This window comes from Scomber japonicus, chromosome 2 (assembly GCF_027409825.1).
Source record: "Scomber japonicus isolate fScoJap1 chromosome 2, fScoJap1.pri, whole genome shotgun sequence".
NCBI classification, from domain to species: Eukaryota; Metazoa; Chordata; class Actinopteri; order Scombriformes; family Scombridae; genus Scomber; species Scomber japonicus.
This window is the reverse complement of record NC_070579.1, coordinates 27,110,789-27,123,491: the sequence shown is the minus strand read 5'-3', so window position 1 is coordinate 27,123,491 and position 12,703 is coordinate 27,110,789. Positions and strand designations below refer to the sequence as shown.

General features: G+C 40.6%; 2 protein-coding genes across 2 annotated transcripts in view; both read right to left on the bottom strand.

Moving 5' to 3' along the window:
• smc3 (structural maintenance of chromosomes 3) overlaps positions 1–4,021 on the bottom strand; it is a 30,652-nt gene extending 26,631 nt beyond the window's left edge. Inside the window, exons 1-8 of the mRNA XM_053330655.1 lie at positions 3,842–4,021; positions 3,258–3,333; positions 2,343–2,381; positions 2,187–2,254; positions 1,842–1,913; positions 970–1,049; positions 785–863; positions 368–485 (exon numbers count right to left, since the gene is read on the bottom strand). Of these exons, the coding sequence (XP_053186630.1) occupies positions 368–485; positions 785–863; positions 970–1,049; positions 1,842–1,913; positions 2,187–2,254; positions 2,343–2,381; positions 3,258–3,333; positions 3,842–3,856 (547 nt within the window). The 5' untranslated portion in view covers positions 3,857–4,021. The remainder of the gene's footprint in view (positions 1–367; positions 486–784; positions 864–969; positions 1,050–1,841; positions 1,914–2,186; positions 2,255–2,342; positions 2,382–3,257; positions 3,334–3,841) is intronic.
• A 1,156-nt stretch (positions 4,022–5,177) lies between these two features.
• On the bottom strand, positions 5,178–10,485 carry dusp5 (dual specificity phosphatase 5). The gene is made up of 4 exons (XM_053330741.1): positions 10,027–10,485; positions 9,049–9,188; positions 8,163–8,382; positions 5,178–5,963 (listed from the first exon to the last, which is right to left on the bottom strand). The coding sequence occupies exons 1-4, from the start codon at positions 10,388–10,390 to the stop codon at positions 5,557–5,559; spliced, it is 1,131 nt and encodes a 376-aa protein (XP_053186716.1). The 5' UTR covers positions 10,391–10,485; the 3' UTR covers positions 5,178–5,556.
• Positions 10,486–12,703: the final 2,218 nt, after the last annotated feature.

Below are 12,703 nucleotides of genomic sequence, written 5' to 3'. Positions count from 1 at the left end.
AAGTACCTCGTGCAGAAGCACCTGCAAAATGTTTCAACACCACAAATTTACCTGGATAGGGAACACAAGGAGGAGCATGCCGAGTTTAAGAAACGCAGCGGTCACAAAGAAGACGTGATCGGATATCGGTTTATTTAAACTCACTAATCGGTGATCGGCCCCAAAGATCCTGATCGTGTAAAGCCTATTATTTAGACTGTTCTTATGAAGCCTATGGCTCATGAAATGTACTAAGTGAATATAGATGGACAATATGAAACCTTTTCAAGAACACTTGGATTTCTCAAAATCAAGTAAAGAAAGCATCTTGTAATGCAGTCTCACATGCATGAAGGTACTCAACACAATAACATTAAGAAGCTCATACCTGTTTCCTTCATGAGTGAAATACTCTCCTCTTTGCGCTCATCATACACCCGTGTCCCTGCCACCTCTCTCAGCAGCTTCAGACGCTGTGAGTCGGGTGCCGTAGCCATTTGGTTGATCTGCATGAACCATTGAAATAACGAGTGAGACAGAATACGATACTGTTCATGTTCCGTACTTGACACAATACACTTTACATTTAGTGGATGTTAATTTATGATTTAACAAATAAATTACAGTCCCTCTATCAGTTGATAGATAGATAGATTTTAACATGAAAAATACAAAAAAAAACACCCAACTAGACAAGACATCCATCCAGCACTCTGGCTTTAAGCCCTGCTTACATATTACGAAGAACAAACCCCAAAAAAATGGGTTAAACAAGTATGAGGTTATGCAACCACTCCTCTCTCACCTTTCCTTGCTTGACAATGTAGTAGGGGTTACTGCGGGAGAAGCCGGCACTCTCCAGAAGGTTCATGACATCATTCTTACTGCAACAATCACAGACTCCATCAAACAAGTGATTACATGGATTCACAGAGTTGTTACTTCCTGTGATTACAGGGGCACAGACAGTCTGTCCACAGCAATACTTACGTCACCATCTTCTTGTCTAAGAAGTACTGGTCCTTCTTTGCACCGATGACACGACGAAGGGAGACTTCTTCTTTATCAATCTGGAGGGTGAGACATTTATGACTGGTCAGGAAGAGAATCACACTGCAGCAGAATTAACTGGTTATGTCATAGTATTAGTCACCCGGTTCACACCCAGTTAAAACCAATCTTTGTATTTCTAGAGTAGTAAAAACATCCTGTCTGTCAAAACAATAAGCACAGTGTTTACCGAAGCAGTCTCGACTATATTCAGGGGTCACAACCACGGTCAGCAATTTACGGTGACACTTCAACATGAATATAACAGTAATGCAGTTCTGTGTCCACAGGTAGCCTAGGCTAAGGGCGCTCATAGAAGCAGTTCTAAAGGTAATATTAATATCAGATAGTTTGCAACATATATTGATTATGATGTTGTGTAATATTTTGAGTGCCTTGGTATAAATGCAGTTGTAAAATGGGCTATGCCTTTGGTGGGTGTGTTAGGTGTTAAGGTCACTTATTATAATGCTGTTAATTTGGCATTGGTAGGTGTTGTACACAGACCAGGCAACAGCGGTGTAAAATTATATTGGACAGATGACACTATGCACTTTTTAGATTACAGTCCAGATGGCGTGACAAATACACAAGTGCACTTCAAGCCTGAATTTATGATGGCAGCAAAATTTAAAACAACAAAGTATTTATTACATAGACAGACAGGTAGGCCTCCTGCTAACACAGGAGACAGAGTATTATTTGGCAGGCTTATTGAAAGGTTTCAACAGCACTGCAGTAGGAGGGGGAAATCAATCCTTTTGTCAGACATTACAGTAATAGGATCAGAATGAAAATTGTCTCATTCCTACCGGCAGCCGGTTGTCAGAGTTGTCAAATATAATCTCCACAAAAGCCGAAATGACACGAGGACCAGTTCCCTCCTACAGTGACAGGGGAGGAAAATTCATGTATACATTGAGACAACAACTGAACATGGAGTGTATGTTATAATGTATTTATCTATGTTTTTCAGTCTCCTATAAAACTAACTTTACATGTTACATGCTAATAACAGATACAGTAACTAATGTTCTTATGCCTGTTGTAATCCAGCTGTGATTAGACAGTTACACAGGTTACATAAGTGAAAAGTTCATTTTATTTTCAAAAAAGTGGCTGAACCTGTTGTGTGTGTATCATTTGCCAGTACTTACATGGAGCAAGGCCAGGCGCTGCTCAGGTCGAAGGTGGCTGAACTCATCACTGAGCACAAACTGAATGGCTAAGGAAACAGAAAGGAGCCATCATTTTAGACAATGGGCTTTACAAGAGGGGACCATGTTTGATTGTTGTCATTGAGGCCCACTTACCATAGAAAAAGTTACTTTTTCCTGACCCGTTTCTTCCAACTGTAAGGGGGGAGGGAAAACAAAATGAGGGCATGACGACACACAGCATGTTCACAGCCACCCACATCAAATTTTGGCTCACTTTCAGCTTATGTTTGTGCCTTTATTCGAAGTACACCCCAAGCACATGAATGCTATATACTTATATAGCCACGTTCATTTAATTTGTATAGCATTTTTCATATACAATGGCAGTTCAAGGTGCTTAACATCAGCATAAAACCAATTGACCAACATGATGACCATTTAATGTTTCACTCAGCACTGCTAGTATTTTTCTCCTCTTTGCACTATTTGTTTACACTGTGACTGTTTCACATGTACATCATCATACCTTATATTTCTGAAGATTGTGGTGTTGCTATTTGTGTAAGTACACTGCTAGAGTCAAATTCCTTGTGTAAGTTAACATGCTTGGCTGAAATATAATTAAAATCAAACACCAAATCAAGCACACACACACACACACACAAAATAATATCAATAATGAAAACAGGAAGAAAAAAAACAATATAAAGTTGAAAATTAGTTGTCCAGGCACACACACTCAAGTAAGAAACTGGTCAATCATAATGCTGAAAAAACTTTATTCTTTAAGAGTTTAAAACATACCTTTACCACAGAACTTTTAGTTAATCTGTATTTTTCTTTATTTTCTTACTTGTTTTAATGTTTGTTTTTAACTTGTTTTATCGCTTAAAATGTAACGTACTTTGATTTAATGGATGAAAGGTGCTACATAAAGAAAGTTAGATAGTTATTATAAACGTGGAAACAGTACAGAGCAGGACCAAAGGAAGTGGATCGTACTCCTGGTACAGTAAAACCGCAACTACACCATAAGCAATGAGCATGTGCGGAAAAGTTGATACTCACCAATGACATTGTGCTTTGGACTGAACGGGTCCACCACAGTTTGGTCCCTATAACTTCTGAACCCCTGGATGATGACCTGCACAGGACCCCGGAGACCAACGTGAATACACAGCCCATAACACCATCATAACCTCAGATGAGTTATGGATTACTACTACTAAACACCACTACACACAGACACAGGGCCTTGGCTGACGCTCATCGTTTGGTGATCCCCTCATACACATAAAACACTGGTTAAACCACCACAATAACGCCAGATTATATCTTTAAATACGAGAAAGCAAGTTGACTGCATGATGCCGGTGCAATGTTGACACAGACGCGACTAAATCAAGTAACGTTAGCCTCACGTTAGCTTGTAGCCTTAGCCTAGCTTCCTAAAAGGGGGCGGGCAATTCAATGCAATATTAATCTAGGTAGCGTTTATAGGCTAAATATCTAAATATGGTGTGATCCTGCTTAACTTTGCGACTAATTTAGAGCTATAATTCGTGTTGAAACGCTGTATTATGAACACAATTATAACGTTAAGCTAGCCTCATTAGGCCAGACTGTAAGTAACTGTAGTGTTCCTCGCTTACCTGTTTGATGTACATGGCTGTCTAAGTAGGCCGTCTCCTTGGCTGAATTTGGAGATAAACTTCCCCTCCACTAAACCGGAGAAGTCGGGAAGTTAATGACCCGAATTTATAAGAAAAAAACCCGAAATATTTGCATTAAAAATCGGTGAAACACTGTGCGGCAAAACACAGAATAACATGGAAAATGGCGGCGGGGGCGGGATGTAATGGATTATACCATGATCTAAAAACCGGGTGGTAGCAATAAGCTTATACTAGATAGTGTATGATTTTAATGTAAATTAGATTGCATTTGATAATTGAACTATACAGTGTCTTTAAGAGCAGTATGCTGCATTTTCTGTAACTGCGTTTTGTTGTAAACAACAGGTTTGGCACGTTTATTTTTTTAATGCCTCCCTATTTTTACAGTTGGTACAGCCCAGCTGTCTATCCTCTGGGCGCCAAATCCCGAAAAGAGCGTCAATAGCGTTACGTTGTGTTGACAGAAGTATGAAGTCTATAGATTCATTTGTTAATTATTTTATCCAGATTTCACATACACGAATCTAAATTTTCAGGCAAGAAACCAGCTTTTCTGGAACGGTGTGCGTATGTTAAACAATAGGCTACATCTCTTCTATATATGATTATAAAAATAAAAAAGCTAAAACGTAAGCTTTACAAAATATTAATTGAATAAGTATTCCCTTTCTTCTTTCTTTATCTTAGTGTCACCCTTAAACCTCCTGGCGTGTTTATGATTGTATATTTGTGTAATAATGTTGTATACACTTATCTTTATATTCATCCATGTGTTGTCAATAAAGAAAAAAGTATGAAGTCTATAGTATAAACTAAACTTATTGAATTAAAGCTGCTGCTTGGCAAAACTAATAATAATAATAATAATAATAATAACAATAATAATGAGGATATTATTATTTGTAGTAGTAGTAGTATTATGATGACAATCCATCCTCGGTCATCACTCACACACACATCTCATACTTAAATAAAAGGAGTAGATAGAATAAAATATATACACATATAGATACATACATACCCATGCACACATACATAGGCTACATAAAACGTAGCCTATTAATAGTTATACTGGGTCACAATAACTTGATGACCTAGATAACCTATAAAATGACCAAGAGGCTATAACTATAAATATGAGCAAATAATCTAAATCTCCTCCCAAAGGCCAACTCTAAATCACTGCAGGTGTCACCGTTGCCTCCTCTTTATGTTGTCCTGTCCTGCAAAAATATATAGACCTACTCTAATACATGCATCATTTATACCATGCACATGAGTCAATGATCATAACATTGCTTTGGAGGTGAAAACATTTATTAAACACATATTAACATCCACATTATTGAAAAAATCAGACAGACTGTAATTTTCAAATAAATTAGGTTTAAATGCCTGACTGTATTTGTGAATAGGCAAATAAATCACAATATCAACCTAAGGCATGTATATTGCAGTTTATCACTGTGCTATGTTGTTTCATCACTGCAGTTCAGACGACAGGAAAACAGCATCAATGTGAGGCCCATGGATTTCACTGATCTGAAAGTCTCATGAAATGAATACTACAACTCTTCTGTTGCTGATCTCCAGTCTATCGGCTCTGCTGGTTTCAACACCAGGCACACAGACAGCACTATTTTTTATTTTTTATTTTTTTCAAGTAAGACTACAAGCAGTCACAGTTCATTTTAAGGCAGTGCAGTTATTGGGCTCAGTTTGAACTGGTGGTGGACCGGGGACTGCAGGCAAGAGGTAGGGAGGGTGAACACGGATGGCTCAAAGTTTTTGGTGTTGAAGGTGGTGGTGAAGTCGTTGGCAAAGAAGGAGGCAGATTCTGGGGCGCAGGGCGTGGCTGGTTCTGGTGTGGCAGCATACAGTGGGGCTGTGGAGAGGACCTCTGACTCAAACTGCAGCAGCTGACCCATGAAACTAAAGTTGGGTGAGATGACTGCCCGGCGCTGCTTGATGATGTCGAAGGCAGCATCCAGTCTCAGCTGCTGGGTCCTCATGATGTACGCCATGCAGATGGTAGGGGAGCGTGAGATGCCTGCTTCACAGTGGACAAGGACCTTTCCCCCTGATTGCTTCACGTGATCTGGAAAGAAGAGAAGAAGGACACAAACCAATGTTAATTATCTGTGATGAGCATGTATGATCTGAATTGTTGCACAAAGTCTGGTAAAAAAAATGATTTAATTTAATAATTTTAACAGTCTAATATTATTAATTTGGGGGTTAAATGGTGAATAATAACAATGAAAAGTCACATTGATTGAACTGGCTAATCATTTAATGCGAACACTTGTCTACACATCCTATTTAGTTTCTCTCTGAAACACATACACTCACAACAGCAGCAGTGGCAGCAGCACAATATGGATAAGCATGACCATCAGCCTCATTGGAACTTATATATTATATTCTCTACCAGTTTGAGTTGTGCACACACAGGCACTTGTGAGGCTTGTCTGAGTCACTGAGTGCAGCTGTATGTGAGACTTTCTTCTACACTGCTGTGGGGGTGCTGGGTACTGCTTCAGAATTCACTGGCGCAGAGATGTGTGCTCTAATTTAGAGCTGACGCACTTCTACACACATATCTGTATGTTCTGCCTACACAAAAATCTGTCATCTTTTTTAGGGTCGCTCCTGACATATTTCAAGATTTTGCTCATCGGAGCCACTGCAAACACCTACGTGTCTCCTCTTCTGTCTGTCTCATGTGTAAATTTGATCAACCAACAGAGGGCTTATTCCACAAAGTTACTGCAGACACCTGCACATGTGTCTCTCTATTAAATAGAAACATTGAGTGCCACCTCTATCTAGCTCTCAGAGCCAGTGCAGGAGGAACAGCTCTGGTCCTCGATAAACCACATGAATGAATCATGAACATCCCATCTGGAGTGAAGGATGCAATGAGGAAAAAGCTTGAAAAAAGGGGTGACAGCAGCAGTGGGTGTCTTAATGACTATCCTCGAGTGTTGCGCTTCCATTGGCTGGAGATGTCACAGCACACTTCAGCAGCTGTTTTCATCCAGGATGTCGATAATATTTATTATCTCTTCCCTGACTGTAAATCATTACCAGGTCAGAAAGGCTTCTGATTGATTCTTGTTTGGACACGGTGAGGATTCGTGTGCAATGCATTTACTTAATAATTACATAATCACCTGGCATGGCTGATGAATTTTTAGTATAGTTTAGGCCAATCCTAAATGTAGACTAAACCTTCCCCTGCAACAATTAACAGCCTTATGTAATAGACAGGGTTACACGAAGACACCCTAAATGTAGGCTGCATCCCCAAACAATACAAAATACCAACAACAGCAGCCACCCAATATTGGTCAGCTAAGCTGTTTGTGGGTGAGCTTTGTCCTTGGTTATGCCTGTCTAAAAATAGCCACAAGCACATTGTGTACATCTTTTGCTGCTGTTGCTGCTGTTATTATCCAGCACCTCTCTCCTCTCCCACACACTCTCTCTTCTGCTGGAACACACTCACTGCCCTGCTGCCCTCAGGCCCATCAATGATTCCCACCTGCGAGCAACCAACAACTGTGCTTTCTCATACTGTGTCAGCCAGCTTGCTTTTATCCTCCACCCAATCGTCATAAACAACTGTGTGTGTGTTTGTGTGTCAGTCAGCCCCCAACCTCCTCCACCCAGCCATTACTAAACACGGACAGCTCACTCACTTGTCACACTGACTGGCCACACCCTGCAGAATAAGCTACCGAGATTAGGCCTGGGAGGCGATGACGGCATGGGAGCGTCTTTTTCAAGTTAAGACAAGGGGAGGGAGAGAGGTCGAAGGGGGGGAAGTGAGCAAATCCTGAATGAAAGCAGACTGGCTGGATATGTTGGTGGGGGATTGAAGGCAGGCGATCAAGTTAAACTGATTACAGCTGAGTTTCTTGGCAGCAGGCAAGAAAGCGGTGATAAAGGAGGCTTATTTGAGCATGAAGACGCATTTCAAAAATAAACACACTCATGTATGTGGCTGTCTCTCCATCACCTAACTCAGCCTGGATATTTTTGAGACTTCTAGAGGGGGGATGTTGCACTATAAATATACAAATACCGAAGTTGATGTTATTCCTGGAAAAGACTTGGTGGTGGTGTATTTATTTCCCTCCCTAGCTTGTTTGGGTGAGCAAACTATTTTTAGTATATTGAGCCAAGTGAATCAGCTTCTTTATAAAAATAACAAAACAAAAACAATTCTGATTCATCCTACATACACCAAGAGTTGTTCCCCATAAAGGGAGAGACACAATGTTCAACTCACCAATAAATTCTATGGCCTCCTGGAAGTGAGAGCTGATGTCGGCCATGTGGCTGTCCTCCACTGGGATCCACTTGTAGTCGTAGTGGCCCTTGGCCGGCTGCTGGTCCCTGCGCGACACATTGAGCAAGGCCGTGATGTGAAGGTCGCTGAGATAGTCCTGTCTGGAGGCGTGGTAGGCACTACCGAGGTAGAGGAAAGGCAGGATCTCTACAGGTTTACCCTGAGAGAGGACACAGGGGAGAGAGGGGAGAAGGGAAAAAGAAATGTGAGTCAAGTAGATAATGCAAGACATCAGATTAGACCCCTAACCTTAAAGTATTTGCCTTAACCCATGCATAATGCATAGCTGGGAAAATGCCACTTTTCCCCGAGTGCAAGCCATAACATCCAAGCACCTGCCAGCTAGAACATTATGTTCATCTGCAGACAAAACGCACCAGCTTTCTTACAGCTGAAAGGATGGATTCCCTCCAAATATGTAAACAGTTAAGTGAAATAACCCACAATATGTCAACCACAGACACAATAGAGTGTTCTTTTAGATGTGAAGCACGCAGGCACATGCTTTCTATTTGGGCAGTTGAGGAGATAGAGGAAAGGTCATAGATGAAAGAGTGTTTTTCTCTATGGGGTGTCCTAATGTCAGCTGGGCAGCATTGAGTTGCCTCTCCATTTATGAGCCAAATATGAGATGTCTGGGGAGCAGTGAAGGTCAGAGAATATCACAGCTATGTATGTTGAGAAACTGTTATGATGGGCTGATGCCAAATATAAGTCACTCTGATGTCAGCAGGGCTTTGCTTTTTTTTAAGAATAAAAACTGTCTGTGGATGTGCGCCCTGTGTGGGAGGGAGAGGGCATGTATACTGTAAGGGTGTTTCCATACCTGATCATAATCTGGTTTGTGGTGAAAGAGCTTCTCGCTGTGGCTGTTGACTCTTTTCTCGGTTTCAGTTCCGCTCTGGTCGATGGTTTTCACCTCAGTGCAAAGTTCAGGATATTGAGAGTGGAAGTTCTCGTATCCTCCTGAGAAAAGAGGGGGAGAAACACATAAGCACATACTCTAAGAAATAAGCTCCGAATAATTCTGCTTCCACTCTAAACACACAAACACGCATCTTGTGAAATGGCAGCGTTTATGAAACAACCTAAGACCCGGATTATAACTTTTATAACCTGATTAAAGCGCGTAATTAATTACAGGAGCCCGCTGTAGACGGACCGGTAATCCTTTTAGGCCAACTCCCTGAGGATGTAAAGGTGACAGACGGAAATGGATGTGCTTCAACATGTTATCACAATTCGTAAAAGAAGGGATATTTAATTGTCTTTCTATCTTTTTTATCAATGAAAGTCGTCGCACTACCAATGTATCCGCGTCTCTGCCTCACTGACTCATCCGCTCCATTGACGCACGCAGGACATTTATCTCTCCAATAAGTGAGAGAAAAATGTAGGCTACTCCTCACACAGTAAGGAAGGATAATTTTAGAAAGATGATTTCGGTTTCACAGTAGGCCTGGCTGTCTGGATTATTTCAAAAAGACATAATAGATTTAAAAGTAGGCTATGTATTTACCTTCGCGTTCTATGGAGAATAATGAGCCTGATATGTTTTTTTAAGTATAACTTTCCTTTTAAGTTTGTGGGGCAGCCATAAAAAACAAACTGAAACAAAAAAGGTTCAATTTCACATCATCTTTGCCATCTTTAAAATAAAAATGAAAGTTTGTTCAAATAAGAACTAGCGAAGTAAAGAGTACAAGTACACCGCCCTGCATTAATTCCACATTAAAGCCAGGAGTCTCTGTTTTTTAAACTAGATTACTTTCACTTTCTCAGTTTAATTTCTCAAAGTTCTTACCTTTCAAGAAACAGACGTTTGTCCCGCTCGCAAGATGTGAGAGGGTGTTTATTACTATTTGTGCTACACTGTCCTTTTTCAGTTTTTGCCAGTGGGACGTCCGGTCATCCAGAACTATGATCGCCGATATGCTCCCTTCTCGAAGCCTCAGCAGGGCTCTCTCATCTGGGATGACAAACTGCAGTGGTACCGGTCCACCTCGAGACCTCCGGACCACCACTGAGTTGAGATTGACATTGACAGAGCCTTTGATGTTGGAGTCCGTGAATGAGAAATAAGGTCGGCAATCCAATATAAGGCAGCTCCCGTACTCTTTCCTGATGATCTTCCTCAGACGCCGGCAGTCCATGTTGGAGACTTTCATTTTGACACCTGGAAGTTGTTGTTATTATTGCCTAAAGAATCAAACTGGATTATTCCTAAACGGCGGATACGGGCAAGCGATGAGCCCCGTGCGCGTCTGTGCCTACATTTCCTCCAAGGGGATTCCGGCCGATCAGTTTTATGTGAATGGGACCTCCGGCGCGTGACGTCACGAACCATATAAGGACACCGGCGGCGAGGTGTGAACGCGACACAGAAACCCGCCCATAAATATGACTGGACTGTGACTGTGACTGTAATGACTCCGCCCCCGGTTCTTGATACATAAAAAATCCCACTACTGCAGCGTGCTTGTTTCGACTATTACTCACGCGGTGTCCTCTGATGACACCTACACCTGTCCACACACAAGCTTCCAGTATTTTTTAAGAGGCTGTCTGTGGACAGAAAAACCACAGTTTTGAGAAGGATGACTACGATTAATTGAAAACACCCATACTTCCCCGAACCTACAAAAACAACGTTAAGGATGCGAAACGCAACCACACTTAAACATTTCTAAATACAACAATAGTGATACTGAATGATGAAGAACACACGCACGTACACACACACACACACACACACACACACACACACACACACACACACGCACACACACATCATAAAATATATGTAGGCTAACAGAGCTGTAACTAAGGACTCCTAATTTCCATCTTCTATTATTCAACACTAATCTTTCCTTTATTTTTTCAGATGCTCAAATAGCCTATTCCTTTGCTTTGAGAAATGCCCATAACACATTTCTAGATCTACAGGTGACATCTTTAAATAGCCTGACCACCACCCCATCACCAAAGTTATTCAGTATTCATCAATGATGTAAAACAAATGGTCAAATGGTCAGAGCTAAGGAGCTGGAAATTAGGGAATATTTAAATAAATCAAAATTCCAGCAAGACTTGTAGTATATAGGCTACAACAATTGTATTGTTTGACCAATGCATTGTAGCTTGGGGGCTTCAACAGAATCACCATGTCAACATCTGAAACAAACAAACAACATTTAAATAGGTATGAAGCAGAGAAGAATTCAAAAAGATTTAAAAAATATATAAAAGACAACCAATCATGTACATCCAGATATGTATCAGCCAATCAGGCATCTACAAATTTGGGTTGGATATATGGTCATGTGACTTCAGGCCAATCATTGTCCCAGACTAGGGAATATTTTGCATTTTTTGCTCAAAGAATAATATTGGCTAAACAAATGATGAATTATTGGTTGCTGATTAAGTCAGACAGTCGGTCAACAAATCATTGATGATTGTATTAGCCCTAATCAAAAAAAAGTGGGTTGTGTATGTAAACTAACACACTCACACACTCACACACATTCACACAGTCAAACTCACAGTGAGTAACACACCTACTGTAAATACCCAAAGGTGATTTATTTTTGGCAAGGCTGTCTATGAATAGTCTTCCATGTAGTAGGCTACTCAGTACTTTAAGGAAGAGATCAGTAGCCAGACACGCAGCTGACAAAAGTAAACTTCTAACTGCATCTACTTATTCCCATGTATAGCCTGTTGAACTTGCCTTATATCCGAGTATGTAGACCTAATCCCCCAAATGAATTAACGGGTTTAAACGTCACACTGCTTGCACTCACATGACGTGCAATCAATCCTAACGCAGCTCAGGATGGTGTTTGGGTCTTGCAAATGTGTGTGTGTGTGTGTTTGGTTTTAAATATGTAATCTACCCTAACTGTAGCCCTTTATCCAACTAAAACTACGGGAGTGAATAACAGGCCTTTTCCACAGCAGACGTTTTGACATGTCACAGTAGAAAAAGCACAGATTTAAATGATGATGGCTAAATGTCACACTCTTTTGACTTACTGGGACACTGCCAATGCTATTAGTAACATCTGTGCCTTTCTAAATCCTACCATATGATGATGAAAAACTATATTCATACCCATATACATACATACATACATACATACATACATATTGGTTAATATATTTGGCACTTTGCTGAGTGTCCATGTTAAATTAAGCTGCATTGTTTCTTGGGCTGGTAGTTAATTTGATAGCTGTTAATAGTTAATCTGACATTACATACATAGTGTACTAGAGGCACTGAAAGCCTCTTTGGACAAACGAATGCAGCAAATATGGGTTACATCATGTTGTGTCTGCTGCATGAGTGCGTGGTAATGATACAAAGAGCAAAACACAGAGAGAGAAAGAGAATGGCAGTGAAGTGACAGATGCAGATGGACAGACACCAAACAAAAAAAGAAACAAATAAACAGTGACAAACAAAACAATAGATAGTC